At 36.6% G+C, this 21,065-nt stretch overlaps 1 protein-coding gene across 1 annotated transcript in view; it reads right to left on the minus strand.

Annotated features, from left to right (window-relative positions):
* LOC127795074 (actin-related protein 2/3 complex subunit 2A) overlaps window positions 1–19,522 on the minus strand; it is a 29,092-nt gene extending 9,570 nt beyond the window's left edge. Inside the window, exons 1-7 of the mRNA XM_052326521.1 lie at window positions 19,218–19,522; window positions 18,405–18,471; window positions 18,003–18,210; window positions 8,614–8,783; window positions 8,181–8,258; window positions 6,218–6,350; window positions 6,044–6,135 (exon numbers count right to left, since the gene is read on the minus strand). Of these exons, the coding sequence (XP_052182481.1) occupies window positions 6,044–6,135; window positions 6,218–6,350; window positions 8,181–8,258; window positions 8,614–8,783; window positions 18,003–18,210; window positions 18,405–18,471; window positions 19,218–19,279 (810 nt within the window). The 5' untranslated portion in view covers window positions 19,280–19,522. The remainder of the gene's footprint in view (window positions 1–6,043; window positions 6,136–6,217; window positions 6,351–8,180; window positions 8,259–8,613; window positions 8,784–18,002; window positions 18,211–18,404; window positions 18,472–19,217) is intronic.
* Window positions 19,523–21,065: the final 1,543 nt, after the last annotated feature.

Here is a 21,065-nt window from a genome sequence, read left to right on the forward strand (position 1 = left end):
CCATTGCTGTCGAAACTTGCTATAGTTGGTTCTCCATTTGAATCATCCTCATTCCATCAGCCATGGCGATGGCTTCTCTAAGACCCGAGCGTCACCCAAGACACCGATTCCAATACCAAAATGTTAGCTCCCAAGGAACTGACCAGTAATTCTCGATCAGTAGGTTGATCGATGGAGGAAGCGGGAGATCTAGAGAGAAATTAGGGGGAGAGAGAGAGTGAGTGAGGGGGAGAGAGAGAATTGGAGAGAGAATATTCAGAATTTGTTAGAATAATTTCATAACCGTAAGGTGGAAGGAATCAGTTGTATATATAGCTGGATCCTCTCCTCCCATGTGCAGGTAACCGCTTACAACAGGGAATGTACAACCTGCCCAAAGCAACATCAAACTTTATACCCCCCCCCCCCCCCCCCCCGGCGCCCCCAACAGCATATTCTATTAATTTGCTATTCCTCCTTTCCTATTACATTTAATTACTATACCACCCCCCTTGCTATGCGGATCATGACAATTGCATACAGAATTAGTTTCCACGAAGGTAGTGTTTGTTAACCAAAATATAGACTGAAAAAAATGGGATACGGAAAGCATTTGTCATGACCCTAGAAGCAATAGAGGGGCAAAATTGTAATAGAGATATAAATAGTTGTTAGAGGGTATATTGCAATTTGTTAGGATTTCAGTTGTTATGCACATGGGTGCATGGTTGAGGCCAAACGGACTGCACATGGGTGCAGGAGCAGTGGGCTATAAATAAGCCACTGTTGTAGGAAGAAAGCATGCTTGAATTGATTAAATGAAATTCTCATTTCTCTCTAAAAATTCTCTCCAATCTTCCTCTCGTTTCTCTCTACAACTCGCTCTCATTTCTCTCTACATTCTTTCCCCATTTCTGTCCATTTCTTCCTCTCCAATGTTATGTTCTTGATTCTATTCCATCAACTCCTTCCGATTGTCATTCCAAGCCTAGGCTAAACCCTAGGTATATGACAGCATTACAGACAAAAGTGTTTTCCATTGAATTTGTTAAACTTATCTGGCGACTTGGAAAATAAGTCACGTGACTTGTTATCTAGATTTTCTCAAATAAATTTATCTCTCCACCCCCCCCCCCCCCTCTCTAGATAAATTTATCTTGGTTCTTATAGATATAGATAAGAAAAAATGACACTTGTCCTCCAATGCATTTCAAAAAATTTAACAAACAGTTTTTTAAAAATTTTGGAATGCTTCACAGCTTTATTTTGACCACTTCATGTCTTAGTCCGAAAAACATTCCAACCTTGTTTAATACAACCTTATCTTACTCATTTTAACAAACACTAACTAAAAAGAAAGAGATATGATATATCTTTACATTTTTATGCAACTATTTCATAAAATATAGTATTTACCTTATTCCAAGGGTATCGTTATCATTTTATAAATCATGTGACCAAAAATATAACTAAAAAAAAAGATTTTTTAAAAACAATTATCTTAGGCTCCAAAATAGCTTTTTTTTAAGATAACTTTTCTTCTAGTACTTTTTTAAGTCAACCTTTTCATTAAGAAAAGAGGAAAAGCAGGGTCACAAACAACCCAAAAACTATCCTATTTATAAGACAAATAATTATCACAAAAAAGATAAAAAAGAAAACAAGAGAGAGAGAGAGCACCTAAATGGGAAGAGGTGATATAGTAGTCTCACATAAAAGGGTGTCCCCACCACAAAAGGGTCCCAACTTTGCAAGGTTGGTGGAAACATAAGAGTAGTTTCACAAGTGAAAAAAATAAATACACAAAATGTTGAAGATTGTCTCGAGTTAGTAATAGGATTTTGTGCAGTTGTTTATATGCGCTTAATGGTTAGTTGATAGGCGTTGGGCCTCAAGTGTAATTAGTTCAAAGTTTGGAGGTCAAACTGTAAATATCAATTATGTGCCTAGAAAATTTCACTGTTGTCTATAAATAGGGCAGTGAGGGCTAGGGGTTAGAAGGCCGCATGTTCTCTCTTTTTGTTTTTCATGAGAGCTTTGAGAGTGGAAGGCTATATGTGTGTGTAAGTAGTCTTTGTACGAAAGGCTTGTATCGTGAGAGAGAGCAAGAGGGGAGTTGTTGTACTAATCATCGATCAAATAAAGAGGTTGTGCTCGGGTTTGAAGGCTGGATATAGGGCTGATTCAAGTCGAACTGAACCAGGATAATCTTTGTCTCCTTGTGTGGTTTGATGTTTTCATTTCTTGTTCTGTTCTTACGTTAAATTTCTGTTCTTTAGTATATGGTTGTGTTGTGGTATGTTGGTCGGGTGAGCTGTGAGTGTGTTGTGAGGTGTTTGAGTGGTTTCTTGGGTGATTTAAAGGCTGCCAGTGTTCCCAATCTCTAACACAAAATCAAGGAACTTAAAGGGTATGAAGCCATTTAACCAAGAAAAATACCAAAGTAGCAAAGGCGAAAGGCACCCCTCAGGCGCTAAACATTCTATCACCTGAGGCCTTGCGCACCACGCACTCTCCTAATCGAAGCAAGGTGCTAAATTAACAAAAATAATAATAATAAATATGAAAAAGACAATCAAATAATGCATACAGTAACAAACATATAAAATACTGTCAAATACAACAGCTACAAATAGAGTAAGTTTGAACTTTGAATCTAAAAAGTAATTTTTGAAAAATAAAATAAAATTGTAAAACCCTAACCCCTGAATACATTATACACCATCTCAAGTATCAAAATAAAAGTTCTAGAATTATAAAAAATATTAAATATTATACAAAAATAAGCAATTATAAAAACTTAAAGAGTTATAGCAAAGCTAACAAAGACAAAAGATATAGTTATTAAATCGCAAAATATAAATTATGTTATACTAATCAGCAAATATATATTTAAATTATATTATAAATAAATATATAATAATTAATATAAAATTTTCCAGCAAACAATAGCTGAGTTTGACCTTTGAATCTGAAAAGTAATTTTTGAAAAATAAAATAAAACTGTAAAACCCTAACCCCAATGCATTATACACCATCTCAAATACTCAAAACAATAATGTAAAATAAAATAGTAAGTTAGTAACAGAAAATAATGACCAAACATAAGAGTCAAAGAAAGAAAACTGCAGAAGAAGAACACCAAAGGAAGGACCAAACTGCAAGGGCGCCAACAGTAAAAAGCTGCAGAAGAATGAAGAAACCAATCTAAAATTGGCTTTCAGAGGGGGGGATGGCCACCAGAGGGTCGCCTGCCAGTGCTGATTAATCGCCAGAAGGATTGGCGACACACCATCAGGAACCAATGGTTTCCGGCGCATGACGGCTTGATCAAACCTATGGTGACTGCTCTTGAAGTCGCCTCCCTCAAATCTATTGTATTATTACCCTATAATCCTATTACATGGAGAGATTTTTTGCATGCCTTCAGCCTTCCGCAGGTAACTCTTCAGATTCCTTCATTTTTCTTTGAGATTTGATTCTTTAGGGCCTGGGCGAGCGCTTGTGGCACTTGACGCCTCAGCAGAGACACTTGCCTAGGTGGTGCCTGAGTGAAGGCGCCTCGCCTAGCAGTAGGCGTGGCACTTAGCACCATGCATCGTCCAAGCGCCTAGGTGAGTCAGGCACTCGCCTTTGACTACACTGAAAAATACTAGAGCAAAAGAGGGTGTCCCTAGTGCATGAGGCTCCCCACCTTGCTAGGGTTGGGGGAGGGTCCTTTTTGTATGCTTAATAAAAATATATATACATATTATCCACAGTAAAATCAAATGACACAAAAAAAAAAAAAAAAAGAACATGCTTGAAAATGGTTGTGGATGGCAGATTGTGGATGCCAGTGGGAGGTGCAAGCAAGGAACAAAAAGGTATTTTCATATTTTCCTCCATTTTTTTCATTTTCTTTCCCCTTCTCTACACTCTCCACCACCAACAAGTCAACAAACACCTTCACCAGTGATGGAGAGAAGAAAGGAGAGAAGAAGAGATCAAAAGTAAAAATAGAAACAAACTAAAGTTAACAAGTAGCATGCTAAACTTTCTTTTCTTTTATTGTAAACAAAATCTAAACCCAAAATAAAAAAAGAAAACTAAAATTGAAGGATGGAAGGCCTAAAAGACTGAAACATAAATTTCTAACATTTCCATCAAAACACACACAAAACTTACCAAAATAGAGGGCAACATTACCAAAATAATAAGTTGTATCAACATGAACTCAGAAAACCCCATTTCCATAAATTTCTAACATTTCCAGCAAAACGCACACAAAACTTACCAAAACATGGGGCAACATTACCAAAATAATATGTTGTATCATACATTTGTTTTGGGAAAATGTTAAAAAGAAATACTCATAATATATTAACACTAGTATTTCATATCACTTTATTATGATCCTAAACTGATTTAGAGTCATTTACACTTTGTGCTTGATAAAATTGAGTAATTTGACCAAACTTCTGGTTCATAGCAAGACCTATAGATCCACACTTGATTTTATGTCAATGACTGCAGAGACCTCCATTTGTTTCATTAATTTATTAGTATGTTGTTACACATTTAAAAGGATTTAATTTATTTTTCTAAATATTTTTATGAATTTTCAAATTCTGTCTTACTTCGGAAGATTTTCAAAAAAATCCAAAGACCAATTCCAAGACATTTATGAAACATTTCCTCTTCCATGCTAATCAAAACAATATATCCCAACAATTTTTAACCCATGGGTGGGTAGTTGAGTGGCGGCAGTGGTCGCACAGGGGAGTGGCTGTATTGCTGGGAAGAAAGGAAGAAGAGTAGGGCGAGTGTTGGTGGGGGTAGGAGGCAATGACTACAGTGGTGGAGATGGAGAAAATTGAAAAACTGATTTGAAAATGAAACCACATTTTTTGTTAACATTACTAAATTTCAAAAATTGTTATCAAAGAAACTACGAAACATAGAGCAAAATGGTAAAAGAGAACAATAACTTATACAGAAGTTATTTGTTTGAAGTTTATTGATTGAGTAGGACTCAGATGGGCCAAACAATAAATCTTGTGGCCAGCTTAGGTCAAATAGTTTAGGCCCAACATGGTCCTGGACAGCATGCCATGACTGCCATCCCTTGGCATAAATAAACAAAGATGCTGAAGGTGGGTACCAATGCCATGTACAAGTCTCTATCTTAATAGTGCCACCTTAGACTAGAATATAATGAAATAACCTACCTATGGTAGGTAGATTGAGTGCAATGACAAGATTTATAATTCATCCTTTTCTAATCACAATGGTCATGTGTATCAAATATAATAGAAGAGTCACAAATATGATTCACAGGGGAAACCCCAGTGATTTGGCCCAGATTCCCCAAGATAGTAACTCAGAATAACAAAGGTATACAATTTGAGAAATTCATCATAATTCATAGGATCACAGTGCAATATGGTAACTAATTGTACAGCAGGATTATATAAACTAGATATCATCTGATGAATGGAGGAAATCAACATAATTTTTAGTAATAGGAAAAAGGTGATATTTGAAGAAGCAACTTATATGCTGTATATCCTGATGTGCAGGGTGGTTAAGAGTACGAATTATGAAGTCAATGTGGTTATATAGAGCAAAGAAGAAGAAGAAGAGGGCAAGGCAAGCAAAAGCAAAATAAATGGAGGACCAACTAGACTTCTGATATGGTCAAAGGCACATGATGACGTCATCTAGAGATATTAAACCACATAGTCAACTGAAATTAGTATTAACCCAGTTATATTTATTTCCTTCATAGGTGAACATAACGGCCATCTTCAAGACAACTTTTAAAGCATGATGTCAAGCACAAGACAACACCATCTAGTGATATTTAACCACATGCTCAACTGAAATTAGTATTAATCCAGTTCTATTTGTTTTCTTCGTAGGTGAACATAACAGGCATCTTCAAGACAATTTTTAATGCATAATGTCAAGTAAGAATTTGCTGTTAACATAACTCACTAAACCCTATGTCATGGTCATTATTCTCTTCTCAAGTAAATCGACTCCAAACACATTAAGCAATTCAGGTGCAGACATGCCTCACCTTAACATGATAATTAACGTAGGCATGAAATGTTGATAAATTCCAAACAGTCCGATCCAATTTTTTGCCTTCTACATGGCGTGGGAAAATGACTGCATTGATCAAACAGACAAAATTATGTTACAATTGGCAACAAAAATGAATTATCCAACACAATATAATTTTTGACCATACCAAAAGAAACAAATCCAGCATTTGCAGATAAGGCCTTCGTAGGAGCACCCTTTAGTTCTAAGGGAGGAGAAGGAGACCATGAACAAGGAGGGGCATTGCTAAGTCCAGCTGTACGCCTTGCTTCCACAAATTCCTTAAGACAACCAAATTATAAAGGGTTTAATAGAAGAAAAATAATTTCCCCATTTGAAAATAAAGAGCGCCACTACAAAGTTTGAAAGATTGAAAAACCATACTGCATAAATATTTTATAATGCATGAAGTACCCATCTAACATTTCATTACAAGGTTTGTTATAAAATACCAAACCAGGGGAAATCATTGGAAAGCATACTCCAGCAAGATATTCGAGATTTACTTATCAATATCCTTAGGAAATCTTTATATGTTCATCAAACATGAATGATTAAGAATTATGTGTGTGTATCTCAAGTAATGCCGGATAGAAAGATTTCTTACTCAAACTAAAGCACAAAGAGATTAGAAAAAAGTGAAATTGTTAGGTCGCAATTCAATGGTAAAGGAATATCATATTTGCTTGGAAAACCATGTTAGAAGGATTTAACATTAAGTGTTTATGGAAGAAAGAACCAAGCACTCCTAAAGCTAGACAGGTTTGGTTGGACAGCAAATCTGCAGATTGAAGACAAACAGCATAGGCATCACTTAAGTATAGCTAAGGCTGATTGAGCATGCTGTCATGGTCTGACAAGTTAGGCTAGTTTTAACCAACTTTTTCCCTAACTAGTCCTAAGAATATGTAGTGGGAACTGCCCATGAGGTGACTTAACCAATTCAAAACACACAACAGAAAAATGCACAAACTGAAAGGGGTAAGGCCCCTTGCCATTAGAAGATTGAAATTATAACTGCCCTCCTGGTTGAAGTCATTGTCGTTAACATCGCAAGTTGACTCGAGCAATTTTACAAGTTTACGGGTCATCAAGCATAAAACGAGTCAACTCACTTGTAGGATCGAGTTTTGGTAGAATCGGACCTGACTCACAAATCAAACATGTAAAATCAGTAAACTCGGACCGAGTTTACCAAGTCAGTCTTGCACTTAGTATAAAATTAATCTTTGCGCATATATAGGTGAGGAGGCTTGCAGCTTGGTGGTCACGCGCACGAGGTGCGGGTCTTGGGCAGCAGGTCACAGGTTTGAGCCTTGGGGGGGCGCTGGAATTAATTCCAAGCGCAAGGGCGCTGAAAAGGTGCCATTTTGGGGGCAAATTTTTGCTAAGTCTCCCACAAGTTTTGATGCTAATTTAAGAATAAGATAAAAAGGCAAACTTGGAAGTAAGAAATAGAAACAAACAAGTTTTTTTTTTTATGCTAATTTATGACTTAGTATTTTTATTTATATTTAAGAACAATATTTGTTGATGATGATGGTAATGTTTGCTGTTTGGAATTTTGATTATGGATGGATGAATGATGAATTGATGATAAATGATGGACTTAATATTTAGAAATTTCATATTATTTAGTATTTTTGAAATTGATAGATTAAGTAATTTTGAAATAGGTACATGTATATCATTTATAATAAGGATTATGTCATTATAAACATATATTTACATAAATTAAAAGGTATTTTTAATTATCCGTAAAATCTTACGATTTTAAGATTCGATTTTACAATCTAATTTTATGGACCCTCTTACGATCCCACTTAAAATTTTGATTTTAATAACCATGGTTGAAGTGCAGCAGGCAAAGCTATTTTTGCTACAGATAACTTAAGAGGAAGAGACCCTCAAACATTGATGTTAATTGTGCATGGCACTGCAGGCTGTGGGTACTTGTATTGCTCCAATACACTAGATGCAGATTGTACGTATTGAATCTCCACAAGTGTGGCTCCATGAAAATCACATAGAGCATTGAAAGCTCCATTGAAGGATCAAACAAAGATGAGGATAGTATTGAGGTCAAGAATTTTTTAAAATACTAGCCATACCTGTAGGAATGAAGTTGCAAGAACAGTATCTATGGAATCCTTGAATCTCATAGGAAAAACCACAGTTACCTTATCTACCTGCCATTAGCAATTACACAATGTCATTTGGATAATAAGTAAGCTTTTTCCTAGAGATTAATACAAGAACTATGATAGACAACTGCCAAAATCACAAGCTGTGCTGATACATACAATCAGAAAAGAAGACTACCATAACTTTCACTAGTTACTGACTTATATGTTAAAATTACAGAGAAGAGAAAAATAAGCATAGTATCAACAAAATACAAAAAGAAGAACCTAAAAAAGCTATAACTTATGTAGACATCAGGCAACTGCTAGTAATACACCAGGAAAATTAATAATTTAATACAACTATCAAAGAAGAAACTCCTTTTATTTCAATGGATTTAATTATTGGCAGAACTTCTACCTGCGGAACAAGGAAAAGGGACTCCTTAGGACGATGTACAAGGGCAAGAAGCCGCTCTGTATCAGGAGCAACAGTTCTTGAAGCAAGATGTTTGAGAACTACTCTTAATGGAGCACCCATTACTACTTCTCTGACAGATGCAATCTTTAGCAAAAGAGTGTTTCTGTACTCTGCATAAGACCAATAACACGAACTGTTAAGAGCACAATTAAAATGTGCACGGAACATCTAAAACTCAAAACAATAACCTAGCAAACTCATAAGAAAATAAGTCAAAGTAGCAGCGCAAACAAACAAAGGATATAGTATGAGTGTAGTTCAAAAATCAGTTAGAAATTATATTGACACAAGATATAAAAGAAAATAAAGTAGGAGAACAAGTGTGAAAATTGAAATCATTTAAAAGAGAACTACGGCACACACTCGTTTCAAAGGTCACATTCACTTGATGATGGACAATATGAAATGATGGTGAAATAGTTATATGTTAACTACCATACTCAATTGATTGACTTATTCACGAACATAGAAAGGGAGAAAATGGAGAATGGTGCTATTATAGTTGAATTATGGCCACAGATCTAAAGGTTATCAAGGGGAAGATACAAACACTATACAGTAGGTACAGTGGCAAAAATTAATTAACCATATTTAAGTTTCAAACACACACTTAAACAAAAAGGACAACCTAGACATCTAAAACTAAGAAAAGATTAAGGCAGCTTGCATAGAAGATGGACAGTAGTAATTTAATTCCTTCTTGTCTAAGGCCTGCTTGCTGGTCCAGGATCAGACCATCACATCTTAGTACTTTCTGCATCTTAGTACTTTCTGCCCAAATATAATCTTTTTCTGCCTTGGTTAAGAAGGATGAACATAATATTTCTTTCAACCTTACTCAAGAAGATGAAAATGGCATTGAAATTTTATTTTGTTTTACAACAAAGAGGATGTTAAGAACTCATCTGCTAAGGAAGATAAAGTAGATGCGCTCAAGGAGGAACACTGTACCAAAAAAAAAAACTGTCCTACAGGGGTGAAAGAGGAAATAGAAGAAGAGGAATCCTTCTCCAACAACTACAAAAAGGAAACCCAAAGTGTTCCCCTAAAGAAAGAAAATAACTCTCAAAATCTCATAAGGGTCTTTTTTTTTTTATATAAGTATCTTCAAAGGATCTTTTGTCTTTCTAGGAGTCCTCCTTCAACAACTACGAAAAAGGAAACCCTAAAGTGTTCCCTTAAAAAAAGCAAATAACTCTAAAAATCTCATAAGGGTCTTTTTTTTTTTTTTTTTTCTATAAGTATCTTCAAAGGCTTTTGTCTTTCTCTCCATAGACACCACATCACACACACAAGATGATGTCACACAACAATCACAAACTTCTCTTCAAATAATTCTTCGGCCAAGCAAACAATAAATCCAAAGCAGAAGCAAGCATTATCCACAACCTGCATAATGGCAAAAAAAATTCAAGGATGGAGCCACAATTTGTGAGCTACCACCAAAACAAAACCAGCCATTTCACTTTTCTAGATCCCCATACCACATTGAATGAGGTTGATCCTTTGCAGGGAATAATGTTATTGTGGACTGAAACAAAGCCAATTCAGTGGGGTAACCTATTTCACCACCTTATGCCATATTTAAGTTTCGAACGCACACTTAACAAAAAGGACAACCTGGGCATCTAAAACTGAGAAAAGATGAGGACAGTTTGCATAGGAGATTGACAGTAGTAATTTAATTCCTTCTTGTCTAAGGCCTGCTTGCTGGTCCAGGATCAGACCATCACATCTTAGTACTTTCTGCCCAAACATAATCTCTTTCTGCCTTGGTTAAGAAGGATGAACATTGTATTTCTTTCAACCTTGCTTAAAAAGATGAATAATTTTTTTTTTTTTATGAATCATATCCTTTCTCTATTAATGAGAAATGTTTCTTGCATATTATGAGAGGAAAGGATGTGCTTAAGGCTTGGCAATGGTTAAAATTCAGGCTGTCACGGGGAAGTGGTTTGACTCCAAGACAGTCAATTACTCATGCCAATACTGCTAGAATCCAAATTTACACCCTGCTACCCCTCCCAAAAGCCTGTGCTGCAGATCAAATATATTGCCCTGTTATTTTATTTTACAATGGAAGGAAAGTAGAGGCTGCAAGCTACTACAGATAAGTTGATATTTGTTGAAGATAATCTTGGAAGAGATAAAGCCGAAATTATATCTTGGAGATTTGAAACAAAAGGCCAGATAAGAAGATAGAAGATAAAGCCTTTTTTATATCTGAAAAAATTAGGTTTTTATTATCTAAATAAGTTGTTATTAATTTGTAATTTAAATGTCCTATTTTTTAGCTTGGAGATAGGTTGTATTGCTGTATTTAACACAGCCGTGTACCACATAATAGAGTGAGTTGTTTTGTGCTTTGGATCTCTTCTCAATTAGAATTTTGATCCTCTAAATTCTTCATGGTATCAGAGCCTAGGTTTCTGTAAATTACCATACCTTCCGTAGCACATTAACTCTCCTCAATATGGCCGATTTCTCAACCACCAGTGCAACCTCCAATATCGCGCCTTCCGCAGCACGATCAGTTCTTCCATCCCCTTCGCCTATCTCAGTAGACCATCATACCCTTCAAATCACACAACATAAGCTTACCGGAACCAATTATCGGGAATGATCTCAGTCGGTTATGTTAGTGATGAAAGGAAAAGGCAAGATGGGTTATCTCACAGGCGGAACAACACAACCAGATGCTGATACACTCGAGTATAGTACCTGGGATGCTGAAAACTCCATAGTGATGGCTTGGATCATCAATTCTATGGAGCCAAAGATAGGGAGAACCTACCTATTCTATAAGACAGCCAAGGAAGTGTGGGATGTCGTTCAAAGTCTGTATTCGGATATGGAAAATACAGCACAATGCTTTCAGGTAAGATCAGCCTTAAGAACCACCCGCCAAGGTAACAACTCGGTCACTGATTACTACAATATTCTATCTGAACTATGGCAAGAGATGGATCTATATTATGATATAAACTGGGAGTGTACAAAAGATGGAGTGAGGTATGCTAAGATGGTCGAGAAGGAGCGGGTGTTTGATTTCTTGCAGGGACTAAACTCTGACTTAGATGAAGTCAGAGGACGACTCCTAGGGATAAAACCCTTTCCTTCCATCAAGGAGGCCTTTGTCGAAGTAAGGAGGGAAGAAAGCAGAAAAAGGGTGATGATGCACACAACAATAGAAGTTAACAATCAGGGTGGATCAGCACTTGTAGTCTCCAAACAAAGGATAACAGCACCTCGAGGAGATCATACAAGAGATAAATCTTGGTGCGATCATTGCAAGAAACCAAACCACACCAAAGAAAACTGTTGGAAGTTACATGGAAGGCCAGCCAATTGGAAGGGGAGAAACCAGAATCAAAAAAACCACAATTAGCCTATGCAGCAGATACAGAAGAAGGTACAAGTATCACCCTAACGTCCAACCAGTTGGAAATTCTGCAACAAGTTTTAAACCAAACAAGGGTTACAAAACCCACTAATTCTGAGGAAGTATCAAACCCAACAGCCTCCCATGTAAAACAAGGTATAGTTTATGATTGTTATCTGTCTAAGCTGCTTAATAAGAATGATTGAATTGTTGACACGGGAGCTTCCGACCATATGACCGGATCTCTTTGTGGTATGATGGATTACAAACGTTGTGAGAAGAATATTAGGGTAACTATGGCAGATGGTGCAATATCACATGTTGAAGGTGAAGGTTCGGTATATCTAGATGGTTTATGGCTGAAATCTGTTCTATACGTGCCTTCATTAAAATGCAACTTGCTGTCTATCAGCAAAGCTACTAGAGATATGCATTGCAAAGTGATGTTCTTTCCTACTCATTGCGTGTTTCAGGACCTCGTTTCGGGGAAGATGATTGGCAATGCTAAGGAGAGAGAAGGCCTTTATTATGTGCAAGGATCGGCTGCAACTCCTGTTTTTCTTTCTAGGTTACAACATTCTTTTGTTTCCTCTACTGTTTCAGATTCTAACATCTACTTATGGCACAAAAGATTAGGTCATCCGAACTTTCGATATTTAAAGATTTTGTACCCTCATTTATTTAGCAATAATATGAATGATTCATTCAATTGTGAAGAGTGCATTCTTGCTAAACAAACTAAATCTTCTCATCCTATTCATGCATATCAACCAACTAAACCTTTTTACATTATCCATAGTGATGTATGGGGGCCAACTAGGTTACCTAATCTAACCAATACTTGCTGGTTTGTCACTTTCATAGATGATCATACTAGGGTGTGTTGGGTGTTTTTGATGAAGGAAAAATCAGAAGTCTTTAAACTTTTTAGGAACTTTCATCAAATGGTTCTCAACAATTTTCAAACATCCATTCATATCCTTCGTTCGGATAATGGAAAAGAATACTTCTCCTCTGAATTTGAGACATACTTGAGAGACAATGGCATTATTCATCAAAGCACATGTCCCTATAACCCCCAACAAAACGGAATTGCCGAGAGGAAAAATCGATATTTGCTAGAAACTGCTCGCACATTGATGTTCTCTAGTTCTGTGCCTACATCTTTTTGGGGAGAAGCCGTCCTTACAGCAGCCTATCTCATTAATAGGCTTCCTACTAAGATCCTCAATTTCAAAACCCCATTAAACACTCTCATTACATCCTATCCTCTCCTAACCCGCATGCTTAATTCCTTATCCCCTAAAATCTTCGGATGTACAGCCTACGTTCATAATTATCACTCAAAATTGCATCCTAAGTCCTTGAAATGTGTGTTTGTTGGCTACTCACCCACCCAACCAGGATACAAGTGTTATTGTCCTAACACTAAAAGGTTTTTGGTATCATGTGATGTCTCTTTTTTCAAGAATCAGTCTTATTATTCTACCACTAACCTGCAGGGGGAGATGACCAAAGCAGTTTTTGGTAGAGATAATTGTTAGGATGTTAGTATTTTGCCTAAAACAGCTGCTCCTTCTACTCCTATTCCGAATACTGTAACTTATTCAGGGGGAGAACAGCAAAAATCTGCTGCAGAAAAAACAGCAAAAACTACAACCGATCCTGATCCTGAATCAAAGCTGCCACTCAAGGTATATTCAAGAAGAAAGGATCTCGAACCAAGGCAAGACCAATCATCATTCCTGGAACAAGGTCCAACACATGGAGAGGGAGCAAGAAATGAATCAGCAGTGCCAATTGAAGATCGCAACAGAATACAGAATGCTGAATCAGAAACAAGAAATTCGGAGGCTGAATCAGTTGATCTGGATGTCCCAATTGCTTGGAGAAAAGGGGTAAGATCATGTACTAAACACCCCATTGCTAATCATTTGGTGTATTCTCAGCTTTCCCCAGGTTTCAGGGCATTTACTATAAAATTGGATGAGGTGTACATACCAAAAAACATTGGTGAAGCTCTACAAAATCCTAATTGGAAAAAGGCTGTAATGGAAGAAATGGATGCCCTAATAAAAAATGGCACGTGGGAACTGGTTGAACTACCTGAGAACAAGAAAGCGGTAGGAAGTAAATGGGTTTTCACAACAAAACATAGAGCTGATGGAAGCATTGAACGATACAAAGCAAGGTTGGTGGCCCAAGGATTCACACAAACCCAAGGTATAGATTATGAAGAGACCTTTGCACCTGTTGCAAAGCTCAATTCTATACGTGTGTTATTATCAATTGCAGCCAACTTAGATTGGGAACTACACCAACTTGATATAAAGAATGCGTTTTTGAATGGAGAGCTAGAAGAAGAGATATATATGAGAATTCCTCCCAGATTTGAAGAAAAAGGGAAGGTTTGCAGATTAATCAAATCTCTATATGGGCTAAAACAATCTCCTAGGGCCTGGTTCAAGCGATTTAGTACCACATTACATCAGTTGGGGTATCAACAAGGGCAGTCTGATCATACCCTATTTACTAAACATGCTGCTAATGGTCTAAAAACAATTTTAATTGACTATGTGGATGACATTATTATTACAGGTACTGATCATCAGGAGATCAAAGCTTTAAAAGAACAATTATAGCAGACTTTTGAAGTAAAAGACCTTAGGCAGATGAGATACTTTCCTGGGATGGAAGTAGCAAGGAGCAAGGCGGGAATTCTTATATCTCAAAAAAAATATACACTAGACCTACTCAAAGAAACAAGCAAGCTGGGTTGTAGACCAGCTAGTACCCCACTAGAACCCAATTGGAAGGCCAATATAGATGGGACAGGAAAAGAAGTAAATAAGGAGCGGTATCAAAGATTAGTGGGAAGGCTAATATACTTATCTCTTACCAGACCAGACATTTCATACGCAGTAAGTAAGGTAAGTCAATACATGCATTCATCTCATGACAAACATCTTGATGCAGTTTATCATATCCTAAGATACCTGAAAGGAACTCCTGGTAAAGGTATTTTATTCAAAAAGTACGAAGACTGAGGAATTCAAGGGTTTGTAGATGTTGATTAGGCAGGTTCAGTTGAAGATAGTAAATCAACTTCTGGTTATTGCACAAAGCTGTGGGGAAATATTGTCACATGGAGAAGCAAAAAACAGAGTGTGGTAGCAAGAAGTAGTGCTGAAGCAGAGTACCGAGCTATAGCTCAAGGAGTCTGTGAAATAATATGGCTAGAAAAATTTATGAATGATTTGAAGATAACTAATACTGATCCTACAAGATTATACTGTGATAGTAAATCTGCCATCAGTATAGTAAACAATCCAGTTCAACATGACCGAATGAAACATGTGAGAATTGATAGGCACTTCATCAAGCAAGAGATTGAAGATAGTGGAATAAACCTGATGTACATTCCTACCGGCCTACAAGAAGCTGACATCTTTACAAAAGCAATGAACAAACAAGGCTTTGAAGTAATAAGAGGCAAGCTGGGAATGAAGGATATCTATGCTCCAGCTTGAGGGGGAGTGTTGAAGATAATCTTGGAAGAGATAAAGCCGAAATTATCTTGGAGATTTGAAACAAAAGGCCAGATAAGAAGATAGAAGATAAAGCCTTTTTTATATCTGAAAAAATTAGGTTTTTATTATCTAAATAAGTTGTTATTAATTTGTAATTTAAATGTCCTATTTTTTAGCTTGGAGATAGGTTGTATTGCTGTATTTAACACAGCCGTGTACCACGGAATAGAGTGAGTTGTTTTGTGCTTTGGATCTCTTCTCAATCAGAATTTTGATCCTCTAAATTCTTCAATATTATAAAATGAGAATATGCACTCGACAATGGATCAAAACATGAAGTTTGAAAATGTAATTATAATATGATTGAGATACAAGAAAATGGTATTGAAAAATTATTTTGTTTTACAACAAAGAGGATGTTAAGAGGGATATGCAGTCATACAAGAAAAGATAAATTTAGAAATGAGTTGTTTGTAGTAAGGTTGTAGTGGCTCTTATTGAAGGTAATATATGTGAAATACAATTAAAATGGTTTGGTCACATGAGAAAAAGACTAATAGAGGTACCTATGAGGAAAGTAGATAGAATGGGACAAATATTTAGCAAAAAAGATAGAGGTAGAGGAAGAACAATAAAACCTTGATAGGAGACTCTTATGGCCCGTTTCTTTGGCAGATAAAGAGGCAGTAATACTTGTGTTTTAGTTATACCATGTTTGGTAAAAAAGTCAACAGGTATTAATTAAAATTTGGACTAATTAATCCCACCAAAGTGGGTATTTAATACCTCAACCCACCCACCCACCGGCCCCCCAATAAAACAATCTGGGCAAGGTGGGATTAAGTTTGTGTATTCTTTTTACTATTTTTCCCCTTATTATATAATCATGTGCATCACTTCCATTGTCTTTCTCCTCCTCCATCGGCAGAACAAGCACTGCCACCATCTCTTCCGCTTCTCCTTTGTCGTCTTCTTCCTCTGATTATCCAGATCTGCATTTCTCGATTTTTGCTTTCCAGAAATACCTGGGTTTCAGTCAACATGGCAGTCACTCGAAACTGGAGGGAAGCCCAGAGAAGTTGCTGGCATTATACACCTGATAATCCAATTTAAAGCTTTATACACCTAATAATCTAGTTTTTCCATGATGTTATGTATAGGTACTGTTTCTACCACAAGTTTCAGTGCGCACCCTCTAATCATTAACCTTCCATCAATGTTGAATTACCACACAGTTGGCAATATTGACTAACACATTCAGAATTTCTTTTTATTTTGTACATGCGTATGAGTTCTGTTCAACATTCTCAAGAATTTTACAGAACTTCTAAAAAAAAAATAGGGAATATGCATATTGGCATAGCCGCATGGGCTATGGAAGATTTTACATTTTCCATTATATCTAGCAAAATAATTTTCCAAACTTGGAATGAACCAGTAAAATAGAAGTCAAAGATAAAGGACTTCTAGAGAGTCATACAACACAAATAACACAAAGGCAGGCTAGACAGCAGCAGACAACCTACTGAGCCTGGCCAAACATTAAATTAGAAGTAAAGGGGAAGCCCAAAAACACAAACAGAGCAACAACAATAAAAATGTTATGCAAAAAAATGCTGGGGTAAGGACAATAATGACGTAGCGTGTAGCGCGTGTGTGAAAAAAACACACCAAAATAAACCCTTGAAAGAGCAAACTTCAATAGCCGAAGCTTGGCTTTCAAGAAGACGCAAAAACAAGACTGTTTTGCTAAGAAAACCCAAATAGGTTGCTGAAATTTGATTGATTAAAACTTGATTACAAACTTTAGATCCTAGGTATATTTATAGTATTTGGCTAATCCAAATCCATCTAACATTTGTAAACAAAATCCAACTAGAATTCTAATAGAAATAAATCCTAAATAAAAGTCAACTAAAATCCTAATAAAAATAAAACTCTAATCAAACATGAAGTAGAATCTTAAATCAAGTAGAAACATGAAATAGAATCCTAAATCAAGTAGAAATATAAAGTAGAATCCTAAATCAAGTAGAAATATAAAGTAGAATCCTAAATCAAGTAGAATTCTAAAACTTAAAAAGTATTAAAATAACATTATAGCACTACTATTTTGGTGATACTGTTCCGGTTTAGTTGGGTCGGCCTTGGGCCGAGTTTTAATTGGTAACCGCATCAGAAGTTTTAGAATAACATTATGGCACTACTATTTTGTTGATACTGTTCCGGTTTAATTGGGTCGGCCTTGGGCCGAGTCTTGATTGGTGACCGTATCAAATAATATAGAGCAAATAAAGAAATCAATAGCAGCTTTATAGAATAAAAACAGAAGATGACAAAGCCAAAGAAACTGATATGCACATTTCAGCATAGCAATGGCAAGCTTATAGTAACCTTAGAAAATAAACTCATTGAACCTTCATCTGGAGGAAGTTTAGACAAATTGAGTTTCAAGGTGAGGTTAAAGCCGTCTCTTGGAGGATCAAGAATTTGTACAAACACACCATATGAAGCTTTTATAGCTTCTATGGCTCCAAGAGGAAGTCCCCCAAAGAAAACAGCTTCCGGAGGTGGAGTAGGTAATGACAATGATAGCAGCAGAAGATGCGGATTTTTCATCGTTCCCTGCAAGATATTTTGAGAAAAAATCATGTATGCACAATCCATTTGTATTTGCAAGCATGAGAATTGCAATAAAAAAATAAATACCAAAATAAGCAAATAACAAACTGAATTAATACATGCATCATTTCAACTGAACATTTTACATTGTTCCATCTTCCATTCGCATATAAATTGTGACAAAGGCTGCTAATCACCTGAACATGGTAACGGACATCGTCAAATTCGACCCAAAGGCAGTCCAGTTCAACTCCTTTCTCAATACTACAGAAACAAAAGGTGGCAGATCAAGAACAAAGAACTAACAAATGATAGCCGAAATATGTCAGTATATTCTCAGCTCCTCATGAAAAGAAAGAAAGAAGGAAAACAGAATATCAACGTATTGAGTTTTTATAACACCTATAATAGTACCAGTGAAAATGCATTTTAGAAGCCAAGAAACAAAATTTTGTCGGGCTCCAAGGACGCAATATGAGTGCCAGAATTACAGGAAGGACAACAAAAACTCCTTCATTAAGCCAAGAAGGAGAAATGGTAAGAAGAGTGAATTATTTTTGTGGCCCAGATAGGGTTCCCAAATGCAATTGTAACAACAAAAAGGCATATCCCATTGCCAGTAAATAAATGAATTAAAATTTCAGTCCAACTGAACATAGAAAAGAACCATAGTTCAAAAGAATCTGAAGCACAACTTTCATTTTGATCAAAACACTACAAATTTTATAAAACAAAATCAACTGCGCCCTCAACTCTAATAAAAATGCAATCGACCAAAGTCGGGGATTTTCTACATCACACAAGCAAACCCCAGAACCACATTTCAACTGGAGATCGACAAATTTCATTCGGAAATGTCAAATAAGATCACATTCAAACGAGGAACCACGAAAATATGCCTAAATTTCAGAAAATAAAAACGAGTCACCGATGCCACGATCTGTAAAGCAAGAAAAGCGAAATCCGCAAGAACTGAGAAAAAAAAATAGCGAGGGAAAAGCAGAAGTTACTTGAGAAGCCGATTGGACAGGATCTGGAGAAGATATTTGGAAGGAGCCTGCAAAATAATCATCACTTCTATCCCGTTGAAAGAAGATGATTGCCTCCAGTTTGAAACCTCGGAAAGCGGCAACCTCAGATTCCCCTCTGTCTAAAGATATATATGTATATGTATATATATACTCGAGCCGCTTCAACACCTCCTAAACAATTTCGAACAATACAGAGGGGAAGTCTGAACTCTGAGATACTTGAAGTCGCGACGAAGAAGCCATTCATGTGATGCGCGCAAATCGAAGGCACCGCAGCCGTGCCATCACCGTCTCCTCTTCAGGCCTTCAGAGATGCAACCTTGTTCCAGAAGCCCGTGGGCCGAGGACCTGAACAGCCCTAAAGTTTCACTGCCCGGCCCAATACAATTTAATCAGAACTCGGGACAGGCCTGGCAGCCCATCAAGTCAAATCTGCCCATACTAAGGGTGAGCATTCTCTTAATTTCGAATCAACAGAATTTGTATATAAAAAGGTTGAACTGAACTGAAATTTCGAAGCGGGATTTAATCTAAATGTTTGAAATTAAACGAAATGAACACAATTAATTAAAATAATTAAATTTTAGTTAAATAATTAATATTAAGAAGACTTCGTAGATTTTCAAAACATTATTTTAGAAAGTATAATTATTGTGAGATAAAAATTAGGTGATTGTAGTGATAGGTTTAAAATTTAGCAGTATTTCTTGAAAAAAATAATTGTATACAGTAAATGCGATTTATATGATTAAAAGGAAAATTTTCTATTGTTAAAACGGAACCAAAAATGGAAACTGATTTTATTATTGTTATTATTATTATCCATTCTGAAAAAAAAAAAAAGTGTATGATAAGTTTCTTCTCTTAAGTTGCTTTTATTGTGCAGTTGGAAGTAGGGAGTTTTTATGTCCTTTTTGGGTCCAATTTGAACGGGTCGTTTTGGTGATTCGGGCCCTTTTGCTTAGAAAATGAGGGGGGTGGGGGGAACATGGTAGCAAAAAAGACAGCCAGTTAGGCTAAGGAGCATTAAGGAAGGAAAAGGGAACGAAACACATAACATTTAATAAATAAATAAAAAATGCGAATGTTGTCGTTGACTCTGACTTGAATCACACTTCGACTTTAAAAGAAGGAATGCATTGCTAGTAATTTGCTTTTGCATATGAATTTAGAAAATTATCCAGCACTTAAATATATTATTGTTATCTATAATTAGAATGAAACATTTGAATTGATATTATTTTAGAACCGAAACACGATTAAATTGAACTACACAAGGATACATGCATGGAAACCAAACACTTATTAATGTGTCAAAGACCGGGGGTCTGCGGGGGCGGGGGCGGGGGTGGGGGTGGGCAGTAAATGTTGAAGGGAAGTGAAACATTAGGTTGAAGGCAGGCATGTGGTGCAGTGGTGGTGGGGGCGAGCGGCGCGGGGATTGAAAAGTCATGGGGCACGAAAATTAAAAAAGGAATTGGGTGGGGCCTTGGGAGCCCCAGCCAATCCTGCATGTGTGTCGGCAGCAATGCCGGACCCCCGCCTTAACTGTAGCCCAATCTGGTCAAATAAAAACCAAACAATTTGAACAAATCTGACTCTAACCAGAAAGATAACGATTTCACAACTGCCCAAACCGCTATCCCATTCAACGTCCCCCTCCCGCCCACCGTTACACTTACGCCCTTCTTCGGATTCTGAACCCAAAAAATTAAATTTGTTTTTGATCATTTACGTAATTGAACAATAAATCTCAGTTTTTTAAATGGCAAACGATAAAAAGTCAAATTGTAACAGCTCCTCCTACTCACTTCCTTACCTTCTAAA

The sequence above is a fragment of the Diospyros lotus genome, chromosome 2 (genome assembly GCF_014633365.1).
Source record: "Diospyros lotus cultivar Yz01 chromosome 2, ASM1463336v1, whole genome shotgun sequence".
Lineage (NCBI taxonomy): Eukaryota > Viridiplantae > Streptophyta > Magnoliopsida > Ericales > Ebenaceae > Diospyros > Diospyros lotus.